Source organism: Clarias gariepinus, chromosome 15 (genome assembly GCF_024256425.1).
Source record: "Clarias gariepinus isolate MV-2021 ecotype Netherlands chromosome 15, CGAR_prim_01v2, whole genome shotgun sequence".
Lineage (NCBI taxonomy): Eukaryota > Metazoa > Chordata > Actinopteri > Siluriformes > Clariidae > Clarias > Clarias gariepinus.
Window position 1 is genome coordinate 26,145,372 of NC_071114.1, and position 17,874 is coordinate 26,163,245.

General features: G+C 40.3%; 2 protein-coding genes across 9 annotated transcripts in view; one reads left to right on the forward strand and one right to left on the reverse strand.

Annotated features, from left to right (window-relative positions):
* The window catches only part of myo9aa (myosin IXAa), a 113,216-nt gene extending 102,239 nt beyond the window's left edge, over window positions 1-10,977 (reverse strand). For all 8 annotated transcript variants that reach the window (XM_053512719.1, XM_053512724.1, XM_053512723.1 and 5 more), the window contains exon 1: window positions 10,585-10,977. The gene's annotated coding sequence lies outside the window, so the exon portion shown is untranslated. The remainder of the gene's footprint in view (window positions 1-10,584) is intronic.
* A 482-nt stretch (window positions 10,978-11,459) lies between these two features.
* Window positions 11,460-15,691, forward strand: senp8 (SUMO peptidase family member, NEDD8 specific). The gene is made up of 2 exons (XM_053512645.1): window positions 11,460-11,548; window positions 13,714-15,691. The coding sequence occupies exon 2, from the start codon at window positions 13,747-13,749 to the stop codon at window positions 14,383-14,385; it is 639 nt and encodes a 212-aa protein (XP_053368620.1). The 5' UTR covers window positions 11,460-11,548; window positions 13,714-13,746; the 3' UTR covers window positions 14,386-15,691.
* Window positions 15,692-17,874: the final 2,183 nt, after the last annotated feature.

Consider the following 17,874-nt stretch of genomic DNA (forward strand, 5'->3'; position numbering starts at 1 on the left):
TACATACATACATACAGGGATGGAGGGCGGTTTCCTAAACGGGTTTTGGTTTTTAGCTTTGTAATTCACTTGTTTGGAGAAAATTTCCGATTTTCGTAATTGTACATAATTTTCGGCATTATGAAAAACATGGACTATTGCAACTTTAAAGCAAAAATATATTAGGCCTATATTTACAGTATAATGGTATAAAAGTGACAAAAAAATTTCACACTAATGGCAAACTAAGAGGATGTGGAGGGAAAAAAATATATATATATATATCTGACCAAGAGAACACCATCTCAGCACCGACCGCCGACTGTCCGGACCCTCCCTGGACCTCTCCACTCATCATTAGACTAAAAGCACCCCTGGGTGTGTATGTAAAGTATGTGTATGTATACATACAAACAAATAGACAGACAGAGTCTACCTCGACAGACAGAGCACTGTACTTGAGCGACTGTCACTTATTGATCATGTTATTAAACCACAGCAGCGTCCTGCTGCTTTAGGCTTCCTTATCGCTACACTTTTTAATTTATTTACATCAATGAAAGCCATCTGTTTTGAAAAAATTCTGGACAGTTGGGTCCAGAAAAAAAAAAGAAAAAAAAAAAAAAGACTTGGCTATCGATTGAACTGGCTCTGAGCACGCTCTAGCATCCTTCATAAGAGCTGTACAAAGCATTTTTATTTTATTACACGACACCAGACTCCACGCTGAGAACGAGAATCAGACTCCAGAAGGGAATAGATGAGTCATCCTGCAACAAGCTCTAAAGCAGCTTTCGCTATTCCTTATACTGCAACACGTCCCACATCAGAGAAATGCACACAACGGGATTAGTTTGATGCTAAAAACAGCTAGCTACAAATGTGAGATCCATTTACTGTAACACGAGAATGTGTGGCCCTGAAAGCAGATTTGTCTTTATCTGAGCTTTCTATGCACGTTTCTTACACTAATACAATACAACACTGTAAGAAATGTATGATGATTCACATGTTCACAACTTTATGGGGATCGCTCTAGGGCGTTTTTTCCTGCTTGTTGCTTGATTAAGCTTCTCTGAGGCGTGTCTACCTCATCTCATCAGGACATACCAGGACAAGATTTCATTCGATCATTCGATCAGTGGACACAATGCATGGTGGGTGCCTCGCTTCATGCACTACTTATTTTACCTAAATGCCTCAGAGTTCATCACATTGTGTGTGTATGGAAGTGCCCCTACTTTTACTATTAAACACACTTCTGGTCTCATATTTAATCATTTTACAACACAACAGCTAGTTGTTGTGCCATGACTTGCACTACATGGCGAAAAGTTTGTTCCATCCATGTGCACAAAGTTGGAAGCATAAAACTGTATACATGTGCCTGCATATGCTGGGTCCCACCACTCAAACTAAATAGCCTCAAACACTGGCCCTGTGCACAAATCCAAACTCCATGAAAACAATGTGTTACGGGTGGCGTAAAAGAACTCAAGCCTCCTGTACATTTGGTATAAACTGGAACCTTGACAAAATTCAACATCACTAATGCTCAAGTAGCTGAATGTCCACAACTCCCATGATCCAATATCTATTTCAAACCATTCCCAGAAGAGTGGAAGGTTGTACACATGCACCAGTATTATCTTTCATGTTATATATTAATGTGATAAACCTGATAAACATTCATGCATTCAACACCCAAGTTCGACGGTAACTTCAGCGTGTCCTGACTGTGCTTCTGATTCTGTTCTAGCACTTTTTTAACTACAAAATTAACTCAGGATTTCAGCTTTACTTTAGGAATACAACTTTAAAGCATACAATAGTGTCTTGTCCTATACAAAAATTAAAACGCAGGACTTTCTCGTCTTCATTCTCGTTTTTTCCACTTGTACATCATATTTAGCTCGAGCAGATATTATTTATAACTTGTTTTTGAGGCACTGAGGTTTGGATTCATTTAATCCTGGTCAATTCCTGGGATTGGTCACACTCTAAGAACTATAATATAATAATTTCCAATACTGTAAAAAATTACCCCTCTGCACTATGAGAACTTTTACTTTCACCATGTTTACTCCGAAGTGTTACACGTGATGTAAAAATCACATCAGAAAATATGAAATGTTTAGGGCTACAAAATCTGACCTGCCGAGTCAACATGACATAAATGTTCATTTATAAATAAATGTCACAGCACCATTAGAAAATGACAGCAGTGTGTTGCTCAAGCTGTAGGATGTCCCAGAGGTGGGTAGTGTGTCAGAGCAACATCGAAGGGCAGATGCACTGTGCTGTGCCGCACTGCAGACTTCCCTGCGCGTGCTAGAGTCTGGCAGAGATCCAGCCCGGCTCGGCTTCAATCTCACGCTGCTTAATTAAAGAGGGCTGGAGGGGTAGAGTCATGCCTCACACACACAAACAACCACAGTCCACAGTGAAAAAAAGTTCCATGTTCCCTGCTATAAGGGGATAGTGTCTGCTTCGTGCTAAACACTGACAGGTGGGAGCGACAAATGGGTACGCAAACATGCCTTGTTTAAGATAGAGTATGTTAGGATCTGTGAAAGAAAAAAACAACCATTTTACTGACTATTTGATTTAGGAATCTAACGCGTTATATGCATTTTTAACTCAATGTCGACCTTTTCCAGCTAAATGTTTTATCTGATGTGGAAACAGTTACAAATAACTCTTAAAGAAATGTGGAGAGGAAACAGAGAGAACTCACTGTATTACTATCCTCTGTATACAGCATTATAATGGAGGGAGGTGTTAAAAAAATTTATGAAAAACATCAGAGACAGATCTACCACCTTTACGGCCTCGTAAACACTGTGTCTAAAAGTAACATCCGGGACTTTTCATGAATACAAGTCATGACAGTCTGCTGAGAGAGAACGTGTCGACAGGCTAATGCACCGACGACTCAGCGTTATATATTACACTAAACAGAGTCCAAAAACACACAGGAGAACGCTGGCCCTAAGCTCGCGGTTATTATTAGCACACGGCCTGCCTGAGAGAGAGAGAGAGAGAAAAGAGAGAGAGAGAGAGAAAGGTGGAGACGAGGAAGAATCAGCAGCCATCGCCCCTCTGTCCTGTTTTTGGCGGGAGATTTTTCTCCACCCGCTGTCTGGACAATGACCCTGACGTGGGCCAAACAGGATACGCTTTTCCACAACACATAATATGGAGCTCTCGAATAGTGGAGTTTATTTAGAGAAATCTGAGAAATCTAGCTAGCTGAATTTACTAAGAATGTGACGTACGAGACACCACCTTGTTCACACTGGTGAGCCGAATAATTTTTTTTCTTCTTTTGCTACAAAGCTTGGGATGCAATAAAGTTTTTTTTCTTTTGCATATGATTTACTGGACTAAAAGCAAGAAAAAATAATTACAAATATTACAAAAATGTGAAAACCACCGACCACATCTTTACGCCCTAGAAAAATACAAAGCATTAACTCTCTTTGACCCGAGCTGCCCATAGCAGTTGAGAACCATAACTACGCACAAAATTAAATAACAGTAAGAGGAGTTTAAGATGATGTGAGGCTGAAATGTGTGATAAGTTTGTCATATAACAACCCTGGCCAATAGGACAATCCAGTAACCCTAACAGCACTGAGGAGGACAGACAAAAACAGACATCATCATCGCTGTCCAATGTTATACTCCACGTGCTGGATCTCAGAGAGCACAGAAGTTATGAACCAAACATGACCCTGCAGTGTGAACATGCTTCCAATCAGTTATCCGATATGTTGTAACATTCGTGTTTAAACAGCCTTTCGGGTGGTGTTTCAGCTCCCTAAATAAAGGCTGTTCCCATTCATGAGGCAGCTCACAGACAGCTGTTTTCTGAAGCCCTTATTTTACCCACAACTGAAGCCAGCGTTGCGTGCATCCTTCTTAGAAGGCAAACCCGTAGTTTTCTTTACTAGATTAAATCCCGTTAAAAGGCTGAACACATTCTTATTGCTTACTTTGTAGATTTTCTTCCCTTGAACAGCATTTTTCAAAAATGCATGAATAATAAAAGGCATAAAAAATGTGATCAAGTAAAAACAGCAAAGAAAAAATATCAAAAAGAAAAAAAAATCTGCTGTTTAGCCGTGCTTGACTCATGAGGTCAGACCACAATGGTGATTACAACATGGGCTCAAATCCAAAAGAAATACATAACAGTCATATTAAATGCATAAAGCACACTTAACTCTGAGACTCGAAGTTGGGGTTTGTATTTAGGTTCCAATTCTGTAAACGCGACCACCTGCTGAATGAATCAAGCTGCCAATTGATCAAGAAAACAATGCCAGATGCAGTGCATGTGATGTCATTATTATTGCAACAATATTTATAAAAACCATAACTGCTGACCACATGCACGGTTCAAAAATACATCACAGCGCTCAGTTATAAGTTCTCTGAACCCTTCCCGAGAGCATTATGGAACCGCTGGATGTCTTGGACTTGGACTAACCCCCCCCCCAAAAAAAAAACTCTTCTCAGATGTGTTGGACTAATGGTACTTAGTTATTAACCTAGTTAACCCAGTGTAAGTATGTATCCAATGTTGTAAACATTAAAGCACTTTTTGTAAGTCGCTCTGGATAAGAGCGTCTGCCAAATGCCGAAATGTAAAATGTAAAATGTCTGACTTCAACAAATAACAAAACTAGCTTGGCTTTGCGATCAAGACAGCGTCTCTAGTAACACACCAGTAAACAGAAACATCCGACGTGTACTCTTGAGTGTTTAATGGTACTGAAAATCCAAGTAGCTTAAACTCCACAGGTCAACTAATCTGAAATCTGTACCCGTCTTGTTATCTCAAGTCTCAAGTCTATAGACAGACGAAGTGCATGCAAAAATTTGCAACCTGTAATGACCATAACTGTTCACATTTCTAAAGAAACGATGCACCGTTTCCCAACATGGAAACCATGATGCAGAAATTTCAGACATTAGGCAGAAATTATTGGGTCTAAAACTCGAAAGGACAGACAACTAAGGAACGGAGAGGAAGTGTTGGCCTATTTCAGGCACCTGTACTCCTTCTTACTGACGGAAGAAGGCCACAGGAGGCCAGGATTCATAGTTACGAACATGCATTTTTAACCTGACTCCCTAAATCAGCAGCGAACCTTAAATGAAAACATAAAAACCACATCACACATTGGTGATCCGTATAGACACACAAGGACAAGTCTAATCATGGAGAAAAAAATTATCATCAGCAACCAAGCCCTTGGTACACAAGTAAAAAGTAAAAATGTCGAAAGACCACAAGAAATTTTAAACAGGTCTCACAACAGATACTTCCACACCAGGCCTAATTTGGCAAGCTATAAATAGTGCCCTAGTGCATTTTGGGGCTCTTTTTCACTTGATAATTCATTTAAGTCGTACACAAGTATGAAGACTTGAGTATGAATATTTTAATAAAGAAGTATAAATCTGATAGTTTCTTTCTTCCATGACATTTACACAACATTTACATTTAGGCATTTGGAAGACGCTCTTATCCAGAGCGACTTACAATTTTTTTTATGTCATTACACATCTGAGCAGTTGAGGGTTAAGGGCCTTGCTCAAGGGCCCAACAGTGGCATCTTGGGTGGGGTTTAAACCTGGGATCTTCCGAACCATAGTCCAATGCCTTAACCACTGATTTACCCCTGGCCCAACATCTTACTCTTAATAAACACCGATTCACGTCAACCAACAGGTCTCAGACTAGAAGCTAAAAAAGCAAGACTAATATCTTCGTAAATGACACAGACGTCAGGGCAGACGGTTGTCTGATGTGAAGAGTGGAAAAAAGAATGCTAATGGCTTCACAAGACCTCCTGTTTCATTGACAACACAATCTGGGAGCACCGTGAGGAACCAAGCACATGTTTAAAAAAAGAAACGGACCAGAACAACCCAAGTGGGCAAGTGGGGTTAACAAGTCAGAGCAAGGCTAAATTAATACAAATCGAAAAGAAAAAAAATTATTCATTCAATGTAGAGAGTTTTAGGAAACTTTCCTAACTACTTAAACAAGCACAGCGGTGAGAAAAGCTCATCTGCATATAATGACTCAGCATTGAGACAGGATATGTGAAAGTCTTACGTCTATGTGCAAATGTGGGCTACCTGCCATCTCCAATGGGAAATATTTATCTGGAATTGTCTCAAACAACTGACTGGAATGTGCATACAACGTCACGCTGGGGAACGATTACAAGAAACTATGGCAAATGTTTTCATTGACTCACATGGTCACGTACAATTAAATATTTCTTTTTTCACCATCTTATACTAGAATACAAGGGAAAAAAAATAATAATAAAAACCCAAGTTTATCAATTTAGTTTAGTTATAATAAAAGTGGGCACTGTGGCCTCACACCTCAAGGGTCGAAGGTTCGAGTCCCGCTTCGGATCTGTGTGAGTGTGGAGTTTCTATGTTCTCCCTGGGCTTGGTGGGTTCCCTCTCACAGACCAAGGCAACAATACCGACAGCTGAAAAAATTCACACTTCTACCAGCGGATCTTTTCTACCAGCGGATGCATTTCTGAACTCAAGCTAAAAATAGCAGTGTCAAAAATATCAGCCAGTAAATCCATGTCATTGCAATGTTATCTTTAAAAAAAAGATTTTAAAGAAATTTAAATGAAATAAACAAAAGACGTTTTTAGACCTTCAGTTAAAGGTTCAGTGTTCATCTTACCTCATTTTAGCTACAAGTTCTACAAGGTCACATTCTGCTTTCAGATACAAAAGTCACTCGTCGTTCACTCTTTGGGTGATGATTAAACAATAAAACTACAGTGTGTAGGGCCAGTTAATGTGACTGATCAAGACCTACAGTTGTACTAGAGACATTGAAAAAAACCAAACTGCCTTGTAGCTCTTTATCTGATTCCAGCCCAGCACCAACTCTTCTTAGTAAACATAAATATTTAGTCTACGGCCACTTGCACTCATACAAAACAAAAGAGAGAAATAACATTCCAGACGGAATGATTTTTTCAGGTTTGGGCCAAAACCCCATATTACTGAAGCAAACATCTGTCAAAACTGTATTATTGGAGGCTTTTGAGTGACGCTAGCTACTGCTTGTTAACATTATATTAAAGTAATACAGCCTTCAGTTTAGGTTGAAGGGTTGTACGCAACATTTTAAAGGATTCCACCATCATTCAGAAATGCGTGTACATTAATCAAGTTTGAAAAGTTGTCATTAAAAAATACAAATGTTCTTCAAATCATAACATGCTAAATAAATAAATAAATAAATACGGTTTCTTTTTAGATAATTGATGATGCAGGAACTTACTTCTGGTCCATGTTAATATTTAATGGTTACTTTATACTTAAAATCAAGCTCAGATAAATCAGAGGCTGGCCAGGCGAACTGAGTGAAAGAGACGGAGATACTGGAGACTAGTGGTCATGATTGATGACAATATAAATCCAAGGTCCGTTGGTAAAGCACTACATTAAAGTAACATACCTCTAACTGTCACTGCTTGCATACGCCCCTGTTTTAGATAAGCCCAAGGCCAGACGAGTGCAAGTGCCGCTCTAGAAATAAGCATTAATGCAAATGCACATGGGGCATTTTGCTGTTTCTCGGGTGTCGGGTATCAGAATGAGGCAGTTGTTCTCTGCTTGCAGCCCCCCTCGCCCCTCCCTGGTCCACCCAAACAGCTGAGACAGACCCTGAGCATTCCTCTGATCACCTGTGGAACAGGACTGGCACAGAACAGGTGCTTCCTTACTCCTCCATGGAGCATACACACTGTCAATTAAATTCAACTCGCGTTATCACTCTCTTGAAGTCTTGAATTAACAAATCAACGACGACAGGAGCAATAAATATGGACTTCTAGTGCAGTACGATATACAGGACAACATACCATAAGTGCAGCACCGGAAACCAAAGAATAAAACATTGGAATGTGCCGTTAAAGGAAAAGTATCTATTATACACTTTAAAGTACATTACTCTTTTTACACAAAGTCCTTCTAACAACAATAATTGTAATTTATTACACTGCCTTAAAGTGACTTAAATAAACTGTGTGTGTAGCAAAAATAAATAAATAAATAAATAAATGCATGAAACGTCAAAATCTTTCAACCATTTCAACTACAACAGCTTAAAAAAAAAACTAAATACTTTAGTTTCTCTTTTATTCCTCCTATACTACAGCAATTGACCCATGACTGCATCCTTATCATTTTTTTTTTTTTATGCTTATCTGGTTATAATCGCATTTTAAAAATGAAAGTGGTATTCTTTCAAGTTCCAGCTTTAGGTCGGGCATTAGAATTACAGCCAACACTGCTATCAGAGCTGCAGGTTTAGAAAATATATCAACAGCGATGTAGTGTAAAGGTTGATCAGCCAGAATAACTGAAGACAACTCGCTGAATGAATGATGTAATAGTCAATTAAATGTGTGTATGAATGACGCATTTAATTATACACACACTTGGCATGAGAGTTCACCTTCTAAGCACAAACATGTGCTGGAGATGAAAGCCTCCATTTGTCCACATCAAGCAGTCATGTCCCAAATAAGGTAGAAACCATCCCCTGGAGGCCAGGGATTAAAAGAGAACAAGAGAACCCTAGGCATCTAAAGAGAAGATACTTATACATTTACATGATGCAAAGAAGAAGAGGAGAAAAAAAACTAACATTTTAACCTTAAAATAGAACCGTGGTCCCCAACCACCAGGTCGTGGACTTGTACAGGGCCATAAAGAATGGTTACAAATATATTTTTCTGTTATTTCCATTTTATTGAATGAGTTTGCAGCCTATTTTATTTTGAAAAATTATCAGATCATCTCCCATTCGCTTTCATCTGCAACCCTTTTCCACACTTTTCTATGTATCGGTTTTGATGCCTGATAAAATTAATTTGATGTTACAAGCTAAGGCTAGCTAAAATGAGTACAAAAAACATCTCTGTAGAGCTTCTTTGAAAAAGTGAAATACCTTATGATGAGACAGCAGATGAGACGCTGAGACTACTAACAAAAAGAAAGCTGGATTTAAAAGGAAATACCGAGAGTCCTAACAGGTGATTCACACGCTCTGAACCCACTCTGTATAATAAATGAAGCCTTAAAAGTGTTCTGAAGCAACTTCATGTTTGCCAACTTTCTGGTTTAAAAATCGAGGAGGAAAATCCTAAGATCACCACAAATGCACCGAAATTCCTACTTAAATTATCTACCACAACCCATCTTTGTGATGCATGATCGGAGCAGACTGGACACCTCCTGTGTGATTGTCTTGTCAAAGAGAAACAAGGTCAGGGATTACACAATGATTCTGCATTATCGTATGCTGTATTTATTACATGCTTTATTATGCTTTGTTACAGGTGCACTAACTGTCTTACATAAAACTGCAAAAAAGGTTGAAGACCACTTCTTCAGAGACACATCATCATCTCTGCCCAATGCTGGATTGACATCAGTAAACTTGTGCCCACTGTGGGCGTGGCCTGTTCAATCTTTTTGTAGTCATGGCTATGTAAAGCTAATGTAACTTCATATTAGATTTTCAACTCAATTATCAAACACTCAGTAGAACTGATAATGATCCCTGTAACCTGCTTCTGTTAATTTTTCTTTTTAATGTATATGTATATTTAAAAAAAACTGAATAAGACATTGTGTTTATAGGCCGTTCTTTGGTAAACTGAAGAAACGTTGGACCACACACATAGTACGATCATTGTTCCAGCCAATTGTTTTGGTAGGTTCAGGTTTTTTTGTATGTTTAGTTTTTTTAAACAATATTTACTGTACAGAGAATGGAGATATTCGTTCACTTTCTATACTGCTTATCCTGTACAGGGTCACAGGGTGGGCCTGGAGCCTATCCCAAAAGACTCTGGGAAACACCCTGGAAGAAACCAGAGTACCCGGAGGAAACCCACCAAGCACAGCAAACATGCAAACTCCACATATACACCTGGGGCAGGATTTGAACCCTCGACCCTGGAGGTATGAGACCACAGTGCTAACCAATATGCCTAAAAACTTTTTTTTTTAACTGATACTTGAAAGACATGAATAGGGACAAAGCCGGTGCTCCTCTTAGGCTGGCTATACTGGATGGCATGGTGAGGCACAGGGCAGCAGGGACAAATCAGACCTCAAATCACATCTCTAAGAAGGATCCTGAAATCTGTACCTTTTTTTACATTTAATATCAATCACACTCGTCCAGATTTAAAGTCTTAAACAAACCTCCTTAGCACTACGAAACCTATAGAGCAGAACATTTTTGCCCACCCTGGCCACCCCCAGTGTCCTCATGTCCACATTTCACAACACAGTAAAGACTAGTTACAGTCTGTAGGACTGTTAAACACATTATAGGTCAAAGAACAAAAAAAAGGAACATTAGATGAATAAGACTGAAAGAAGAAATGGGGAAAAAACTGAGTTGAGAAGCGCAAGGATAAATACTAAGAAAAAAATAGGAGAAAAGAAGAAGAAGAAAACAAACACGACAAATGTCCCTAGCAACTCATGTAGAAAAAAATAATTAACTTTAAAATTAAGACTCACCTTCTGGAAGTAAAAATGTGCAAAAAGACAAAGAATTCTGTTTGTATTCCGTGTGTTAGTGTAGCAGCGTCCTGATCGGAGTGAAATCAGCAGCGCGCGCGAGACGCCCCTGTTTAAATATCCCAACGGATTTTTTTTTTCCTCACAAATTCTCCCTCGCGCGAACTTCCAACTGACAAAACCGAAACGGCTCGTGACACACAGCCATTCTTAATTCACCACACCGCACCATTATCACTTCTTCTTCATCTTCATATCCTTCTTGTCACTTAACATAATAAACATGACGAGCTTCTTTTCCTTTTTTTCCTCTCTCTCTCTCTCCTGCCCTCTCCGACTAATCACTGCTGCTCCTCATCTTTCAGCGTAGAGACGCGCGCGCGCGGTGCGAGCTGCGCGTGCCCGCCGCTTAAACGCGTTCTCTTCACGTTTCCCACCCACATTCCTACAAATCCCGCCCTTTTCACCCGGATTGGCTGAAACCTCTCAATCCCCAAATGGGTCCCCGGTTTTTGATTGGTTATTCTCCGATGCCCGCCGCCTAAACGCGTTTTTCCGCCCACATTCTTAGAAATCCCGCCTACTGCATCGGGATTGGCTGAAACCTCTCAACGCGATACCGGTCTTCGCTTTTTGTTTGGTTATTCTTCTATGTCTAGCGAATCATAGGAGAAGGTGGATGCGATATTTTTTAATATATAATACAGGTGGAGGAGAAAAAAACATAAAAGGCGGGGCTTACAAATAAACCCTGAAGATGATTGGCCGAAGCCTGAGAATAGTTGAGGTAAGCATGAAGGGGCGTGATAAAGAAGAAAAAAAAAAACTGGCATCGCTGTCGTAAAACGTGTTTTTTTACGACAGTTTTTCTTTTCGGGTCGTTTCCGGCTGTCAGTTGGTGCATTGGCTGGTAGCAACGGTTGCTGATATGAGTCCAGATTTTGGTGAATGTTTCGTCTATAAGGTAAAAATACGTCATAAATTCTTAAAGTTTTTAATACAGTTTATGTAAATATTCTATGCCGGATAAAGTTTTACTTTTTAAAGCAGTGGCTGCCTTCTTAACTAAGGGTTTCTTGGTGATTTCTTATTGTTTAATTGTTGATTTTAAGAAACATAATGCTATACAGTAGATGATGTGTTGTAAATTCATCCTTGTGATAAATTCAGTGAAATAGTTTGCATCTTTATCCTCTTAGCAGACCTATATAATACTGTGCTATGCAATACTACACAATACTATACTATAATATGCAACAATATACTGTACAATACACAACAATACTATACTATACCACCATAGATATTAATCATATAAGGATCAAAACCCAAATAATGGCTCCCTGATTTGTTTTCCTTCAGTTATTCTTTTATCTATCTATCTATCCATCCACCCACTCATGTATCCATCTTCAGTACATTTTATCCTGGTCAGGGTCGAGGTCGAAAGTAGGTGTTTGTTCCAGTAACACCTCACACGTTCACACCCAATGTTATTCTACAGTAGCATGAACTAGAGAACCAAAAAGAAACCCATAGAGATATAGGACGATGTGTGAAACTCCACCTTTCCCTCACCAAGGCTTGGTGTTTTACGTCAGTACTGTAGGGGAAGAAAGATCGTTTTACTTTGCACTGGAGTTTTATATTCAGACATTCTTGCATCTCATTTTACATATGAGTATTTAAGGGTTAAGGGCCTTGCACAATCAATCAATCAATCAACATTTATTTACATCAACCTAAGTTGAACCAGTGCTTCACAGCAGTAAAAAAATGGCGATAAGATAACAATAACAAATACAAGACTAAATAAAACATAATTATAAAATGATAAAATATCAAAAGCCATTCTCAATAAATGAGTTTTAAGTTTTGTTTTAAACAGAGCAGGGTCCGTAAAATAAATTACAGATATAAACAATACAGGTAAACAACATAAAACATGTTGGTTATTTAAGGGGAGTCTTGGTAGGGGGTAAAGGTGGAGTTTCACACATCGTACTAGATTAACCCCAGGTGTGAACGAGTGTGAGGGTGTGCATGGTATCCTATTCAGGCTGTATTCACATCCAGCAAACTCAAATATGTTTGGGAATTGTGCCATATCGGACCGCAAGACCCTACAGCGGATAGTGAGGACAGCTGAGAAGATCATCTGGGTCTCTCTCCCCTCTATTGAAGACATATACACACATGCTGCATCCGCAAAGCCACCAGCATTGTGGCTGATCAGACACACCCCTCTCACACACACTTTACCCTCCTGCCATCTGGAAAAAGGTACAGAGGCATTCAGGCACTCACATCCTGACTATGTAACAGTTTTTACCCACAAGCCATCCGTCTCCTCAATACAATGGGACTGGACTGATAAAAAACACACACTCACAAATTTATGCTGTTGCATGAATGTAGCTAGTAGCACCTTGGTCCTGAAGGAACGTTGTTTCATTTTACTGTGTACTGAACTGTATGTATATGGTTGGAATGACAATAGAAGCAGACTTGACTTGACTTGACCTATTTTCCACCCCGACCAGAAAAAAAGATTACTGAAGATTGATAAATGGTGGATAGATAGAAAAACATCAAGAAAGATCAAAACTTAATTCGCTCTGGATAGGAGCTACATGTAATGTAAATGTAAATACACATACGCTCGGCATGAGAGTGTGCTGGAGATGTAAGCCTCCCTTCATCCCTGTCTAGCAGTCGTGTCCCAAATATGGTAACCTACATCTTTTGCATGTAACGAAAGACCTTTGTAATTTGTATTGGAGTTTTGTATGAATTTACCTTAATGTCTAAAGTCACTTATGCAAGTGTTTCGATCCAAAGATCTGATTGGACGAGAGATCTGATTAAACGAGTGCTGATAATGAACAATAACCAACCCCACTGGGATTGATCACACATGTTCAACAATCGTTAATTACAGGGTGAAAGCAGGTCTGTATGAAGTGCAGTGCTTAGGAGAGAGCAGTTATATATTTTGCGTTGTAACCCGTATCTAAAAATTCCTATTCGTATTCCTGCGTTTAGATTTTAGCTCTAGAAAACTTTGTCATGTTTGTTTGTGAGACAGATCACAAAATCACATGTTCTCCATCCCACATTGTTTTGCAGTAACCCCGCCTTGCTGGTGTCACATCCTGAGTGATGGACCCGGTGGTGCTGAGTTATCAGGACAGCTTGCTGAGGCGCTCGGACGTCTCCCTGCTGCGAGGCCCTCACTGGCTCAACGACCAGGTGATCGGCTTCGCCTTCGAGTACTTCGCCGCAGAGCGCTTCAAGGGCCTGGGTGACACTGTGTGCTTCATCAGCCCTGAAGTCACCCAGTTCATCAAGTGCGCCTCGTGCCAGGAAGAGCTGGCGGTCTTCTTAGAGCCACTAAGGCTCGAGTCGCGTCGATGGGTCTTTCTAGCGGTCAACGATAATTCCAACCAGGTGGCCGGCGGCTCACACTGGAGCCTGCTGCTTTACCAACGTGACTCTGGTCATTTCTCCCACTACGACTCGCAGAGCCAAGGCAACGCCTTGCATGCCCGACGCATCGCCACCAAGCTCCAGGATTTCCTGGGCTCCGGGACTGACGCGCCCATAGTGGAAGAGGCGTCTCCCTTGCAGCAGAACAGCTACGACTGCGGCATGTACGTGATCTGTAACGCGGAGGTGCTTTGCGAGAGCGTTCAAGCCAAAGGCCGTGCCCGGCTCCCGGCGAACACCATCACACCCGCGTACATCACCAGGAAGCGGACAGAATGGTACTCGCTGATTCAAAAACTTGCAAAGGACTAGAAAACGGGGACGATCATGGAGATCCTTCAACATGTTGCAAGCAAACAGTCAGTTCTTACACAGGTTTCATCAGCATGTGTTGCTAATTAGAAGAAACTCAACTACAACTACGCATGTGCTTCGCTAATACTCGGACCTTTTATCAGGGTTCGCGCTATTATATTTATGTAAGGAATAACACACTTCGGGCGGCTAGCGGTTAGCCGCGGCTCCGCCCGCGTACATCCACCTAATGATGATCTGGTAATCAAATGAAGATCTATTATTACCTCATGGTAGGACAAAAGTTGATGATGATGCTGATACTGTTACATTCTTTGAGGAACGTCTGTGACACACACATGAACCTGAGTCTTGCAAAAAAAAAATTATAATTTCAGGAAAAGAAAAATAGTATGATGTTTAATATTAATATAATATTTAATAATTTTATCAGATATATCAATATATATAGTATAGCAATAAAATTAAAACATTTATACAAGTTTTTCTTTTCCTGGAATAAATTTGTTTTGGCTGACTGTGTATATGTATATACAGTATCTTACAAAAGTAAGTACACCCTCACATTTAAGCAACCACTTTATTGTATGTTCTCAAGAGGCAATACTCACTCACTCATCTTCTATACAGCTTTATCCCATATTCAGGGTCGTGGGGGGCCTGGAGCCTATCTTCAGAGGCTTAGGGCACAAGGTGGGGTACACCCTGGACTGGGTGCCAATCTATCGCAGGGCACACACACATACACTGCGGAAGGAAAACGGGAAGGACATGCAAACTCCACGCACACAGAGGCGGGAATCGAACCCGGACCCTGGAGGTGCAAGGCGACCACTATTAGTACACCACCGTGCCACCCAGAGGCAATAACAATAACTTAACATGCAAACTTTATTGTCTAAATAACCGGTTTACACTAATTTGAATATTTGGTGTGTGTGAGCGCCATCGTTATCTATCACGGCTTTAATCCTCCCAGAGCTGCACATGTTGTTGCTGGGACCCTCTTCCACTCCTCCATAATGATATCACGTAGCTGCCGGATGTCAGACACGCGGTGCTTCGCCACCTTCCGTTTGAGGACGCCACACGTGTGCTCAATAGGGTTCAGGTCTGAAGACAGACAGTTACTCGACCACTGACGAACACGTGAACACGATAAACAGGTCGTGTGGTTTAAGATGTACAGCTGTTATCACTCAGTTTTGCTGCCAGCTGTTTTGACAATAATGGCTGTATGTTGAGTTATTTTCAGAGGACAATAAATCTGTACTGTTCTACTACAAGCTGCACATTGAGGATTCTACAAGAGTTTAATTTCTACAGTATTGTGCTTGGACAGGATAATGTTGGCTGACATTTAAGGGGTGTAATTACTTTTGTGAGATACTGTATATAGATTATAGATCATTTCCAGCATGGACTACCTCTGTTCATAGCCCCTTGTGTGTTATTTCTTATTTACACCGTATATATTGTGACGGCCAAAATCAGTCGCGCCCTTATCAACCTTTCATCAGGATCATGCAAGGGTTCTACACACCGAACCTTCTGTTGTTATTATTTTTCACATAAAACGTAAGGGTTCTTCCATCAGTAGAACCAGAGCGTAGAGCACATGTGATGTTAGTCTTCTAACAAACACTCACTGGGTTTTTAGACGAATGGGACACGAAGCTGCCTAACGTGTCTAGTCTAATCGCCAGAAGACACACACACACACACACTCAGTTTTTCTATTCACACATCCATACTACAGGGGGAAACTTGAAATAAATTCAGCACAAGTGAATGTAGGAGACAAACGGGCTGAATGTGACGAGGCTTTTTCGCAAGACTTTTCCGCTCAGGGTTAATCGAAGCTGAAAATAATACACAAGTGCACGCAGACGGTGTCGATTTACTGTATTGTCTGTGTGTTTATTCTTTATGATGGTTTCTTTACAGAGAGAAATTTTAATTTTTGCTCTAATTAAATGTGTGTGTGTTGTGAATGATATGAACGTTGTCCGAGCATGGGCGTGTTCACGTTCAGAGCAGGCACAACAGCTTCCGGACCTCACAACAGCCAGCCGATGCACAGCGTTTGGACTTTTATTTGAAATGAGACAAATAAGGATCTGCTTCTGGAGCTCATATATTATAATAAAGCATCTTTTGCATGTAAAGAAAGATCTTTGTTTGTCGTACTTGTGTTTTATATGAAGTCACTTTCCTCCCCAAAGTCAATTAAACAACAGGTAGTTCAGACGGAGCGACCCGATTGGAGGAGAGGCGTTGATGATGGACGGAAAGCAGTTCTGAGGACAGAGCAGTTTCCTGCCAATGTCATCTTAACACATGAGCACTTTTTGGCTTCGCTGCACCTTATAGTTCATTCTGTCCAACTTAGACCTGTTGTCCTCATCGTTAGACATCATTTTATGGTCGCAAAAGCAAAATACACTAATTAGTAGAAACACAAGAGGGTGTCAGACTCCGATTTCTGTTCAAAGACGATGCTTAGATTTAATAATAATCACAAATATACTCACTCGCCAGATCCCGAAAGATTTAATAAATTCTTGGAGGATTTTTGCACATGAAGTGACTGTACTGTACATTATCATCCTTAAAATAATTTGTACACATTTTTGCAAGTACATAAAACAAGATACATAAACATTTTTTTTACTGTATACATACCAAATTAAATATGATGCAAATATATAAAATGTACATTTGTGTTTCAAAAAAGACTCAGCATTGCCAATGATTCATTCATGGAAATGTGTCGGTAGGATACCTTATTAAATGCTTTAATATCAGCTACTGTGTGTGTGTGTGTGTGTGTGTGTGTGTGTGTGTTCAGTATGGCCTTACATTTCTGAGCAAAAAACTTGTCAGTCACACAAGATAGTATTTTCTCTCACTTAAACTCTCTCTCTCTCACACGCATGCTCGGAGTGTATGTTGGATCGTTTCCCGTTTCCGTGCCAATCAGAACTGGACGTCTTCCAGTCTCTGATTGTTCTGGCTCTATAGCAGGCTGTCAGGCCGTACGAACTCGTCTGAGATCTTGGTGGAAGGAGAGAGATTTTGACCGAGCGAAAACGATTAGTTAATTAAACAAAAAAATATTTTCAATAAAGAGGCACTAATATAACACCTTATGATTTGACTTGTTGAGCAGCAGTGCTACCTAGTGGGGCCATGTGCCTGTGTTTAATACTGTATTGTACTGTATATACAGTATGTATACATCAACCCCTGGAGCAGCTCCACTTGTCACTAGCCAGAATGAAACGGTTGACAGGTTTGTGTCTGTGGGTTAGAGATCACCTGTCTGCATTACGCCACCGGTCGAGATGTGTTTGCCTGAGTAACATGATGTGGGATTAACAAAGGAAATGGAGACAAATGTGATCACACCAAAGTCTGTCTAGGAAACAGCCGTATCCTCTCAAACTTGCAGAAATTGCAGGCGTCATCTCCGTATTCAATTCA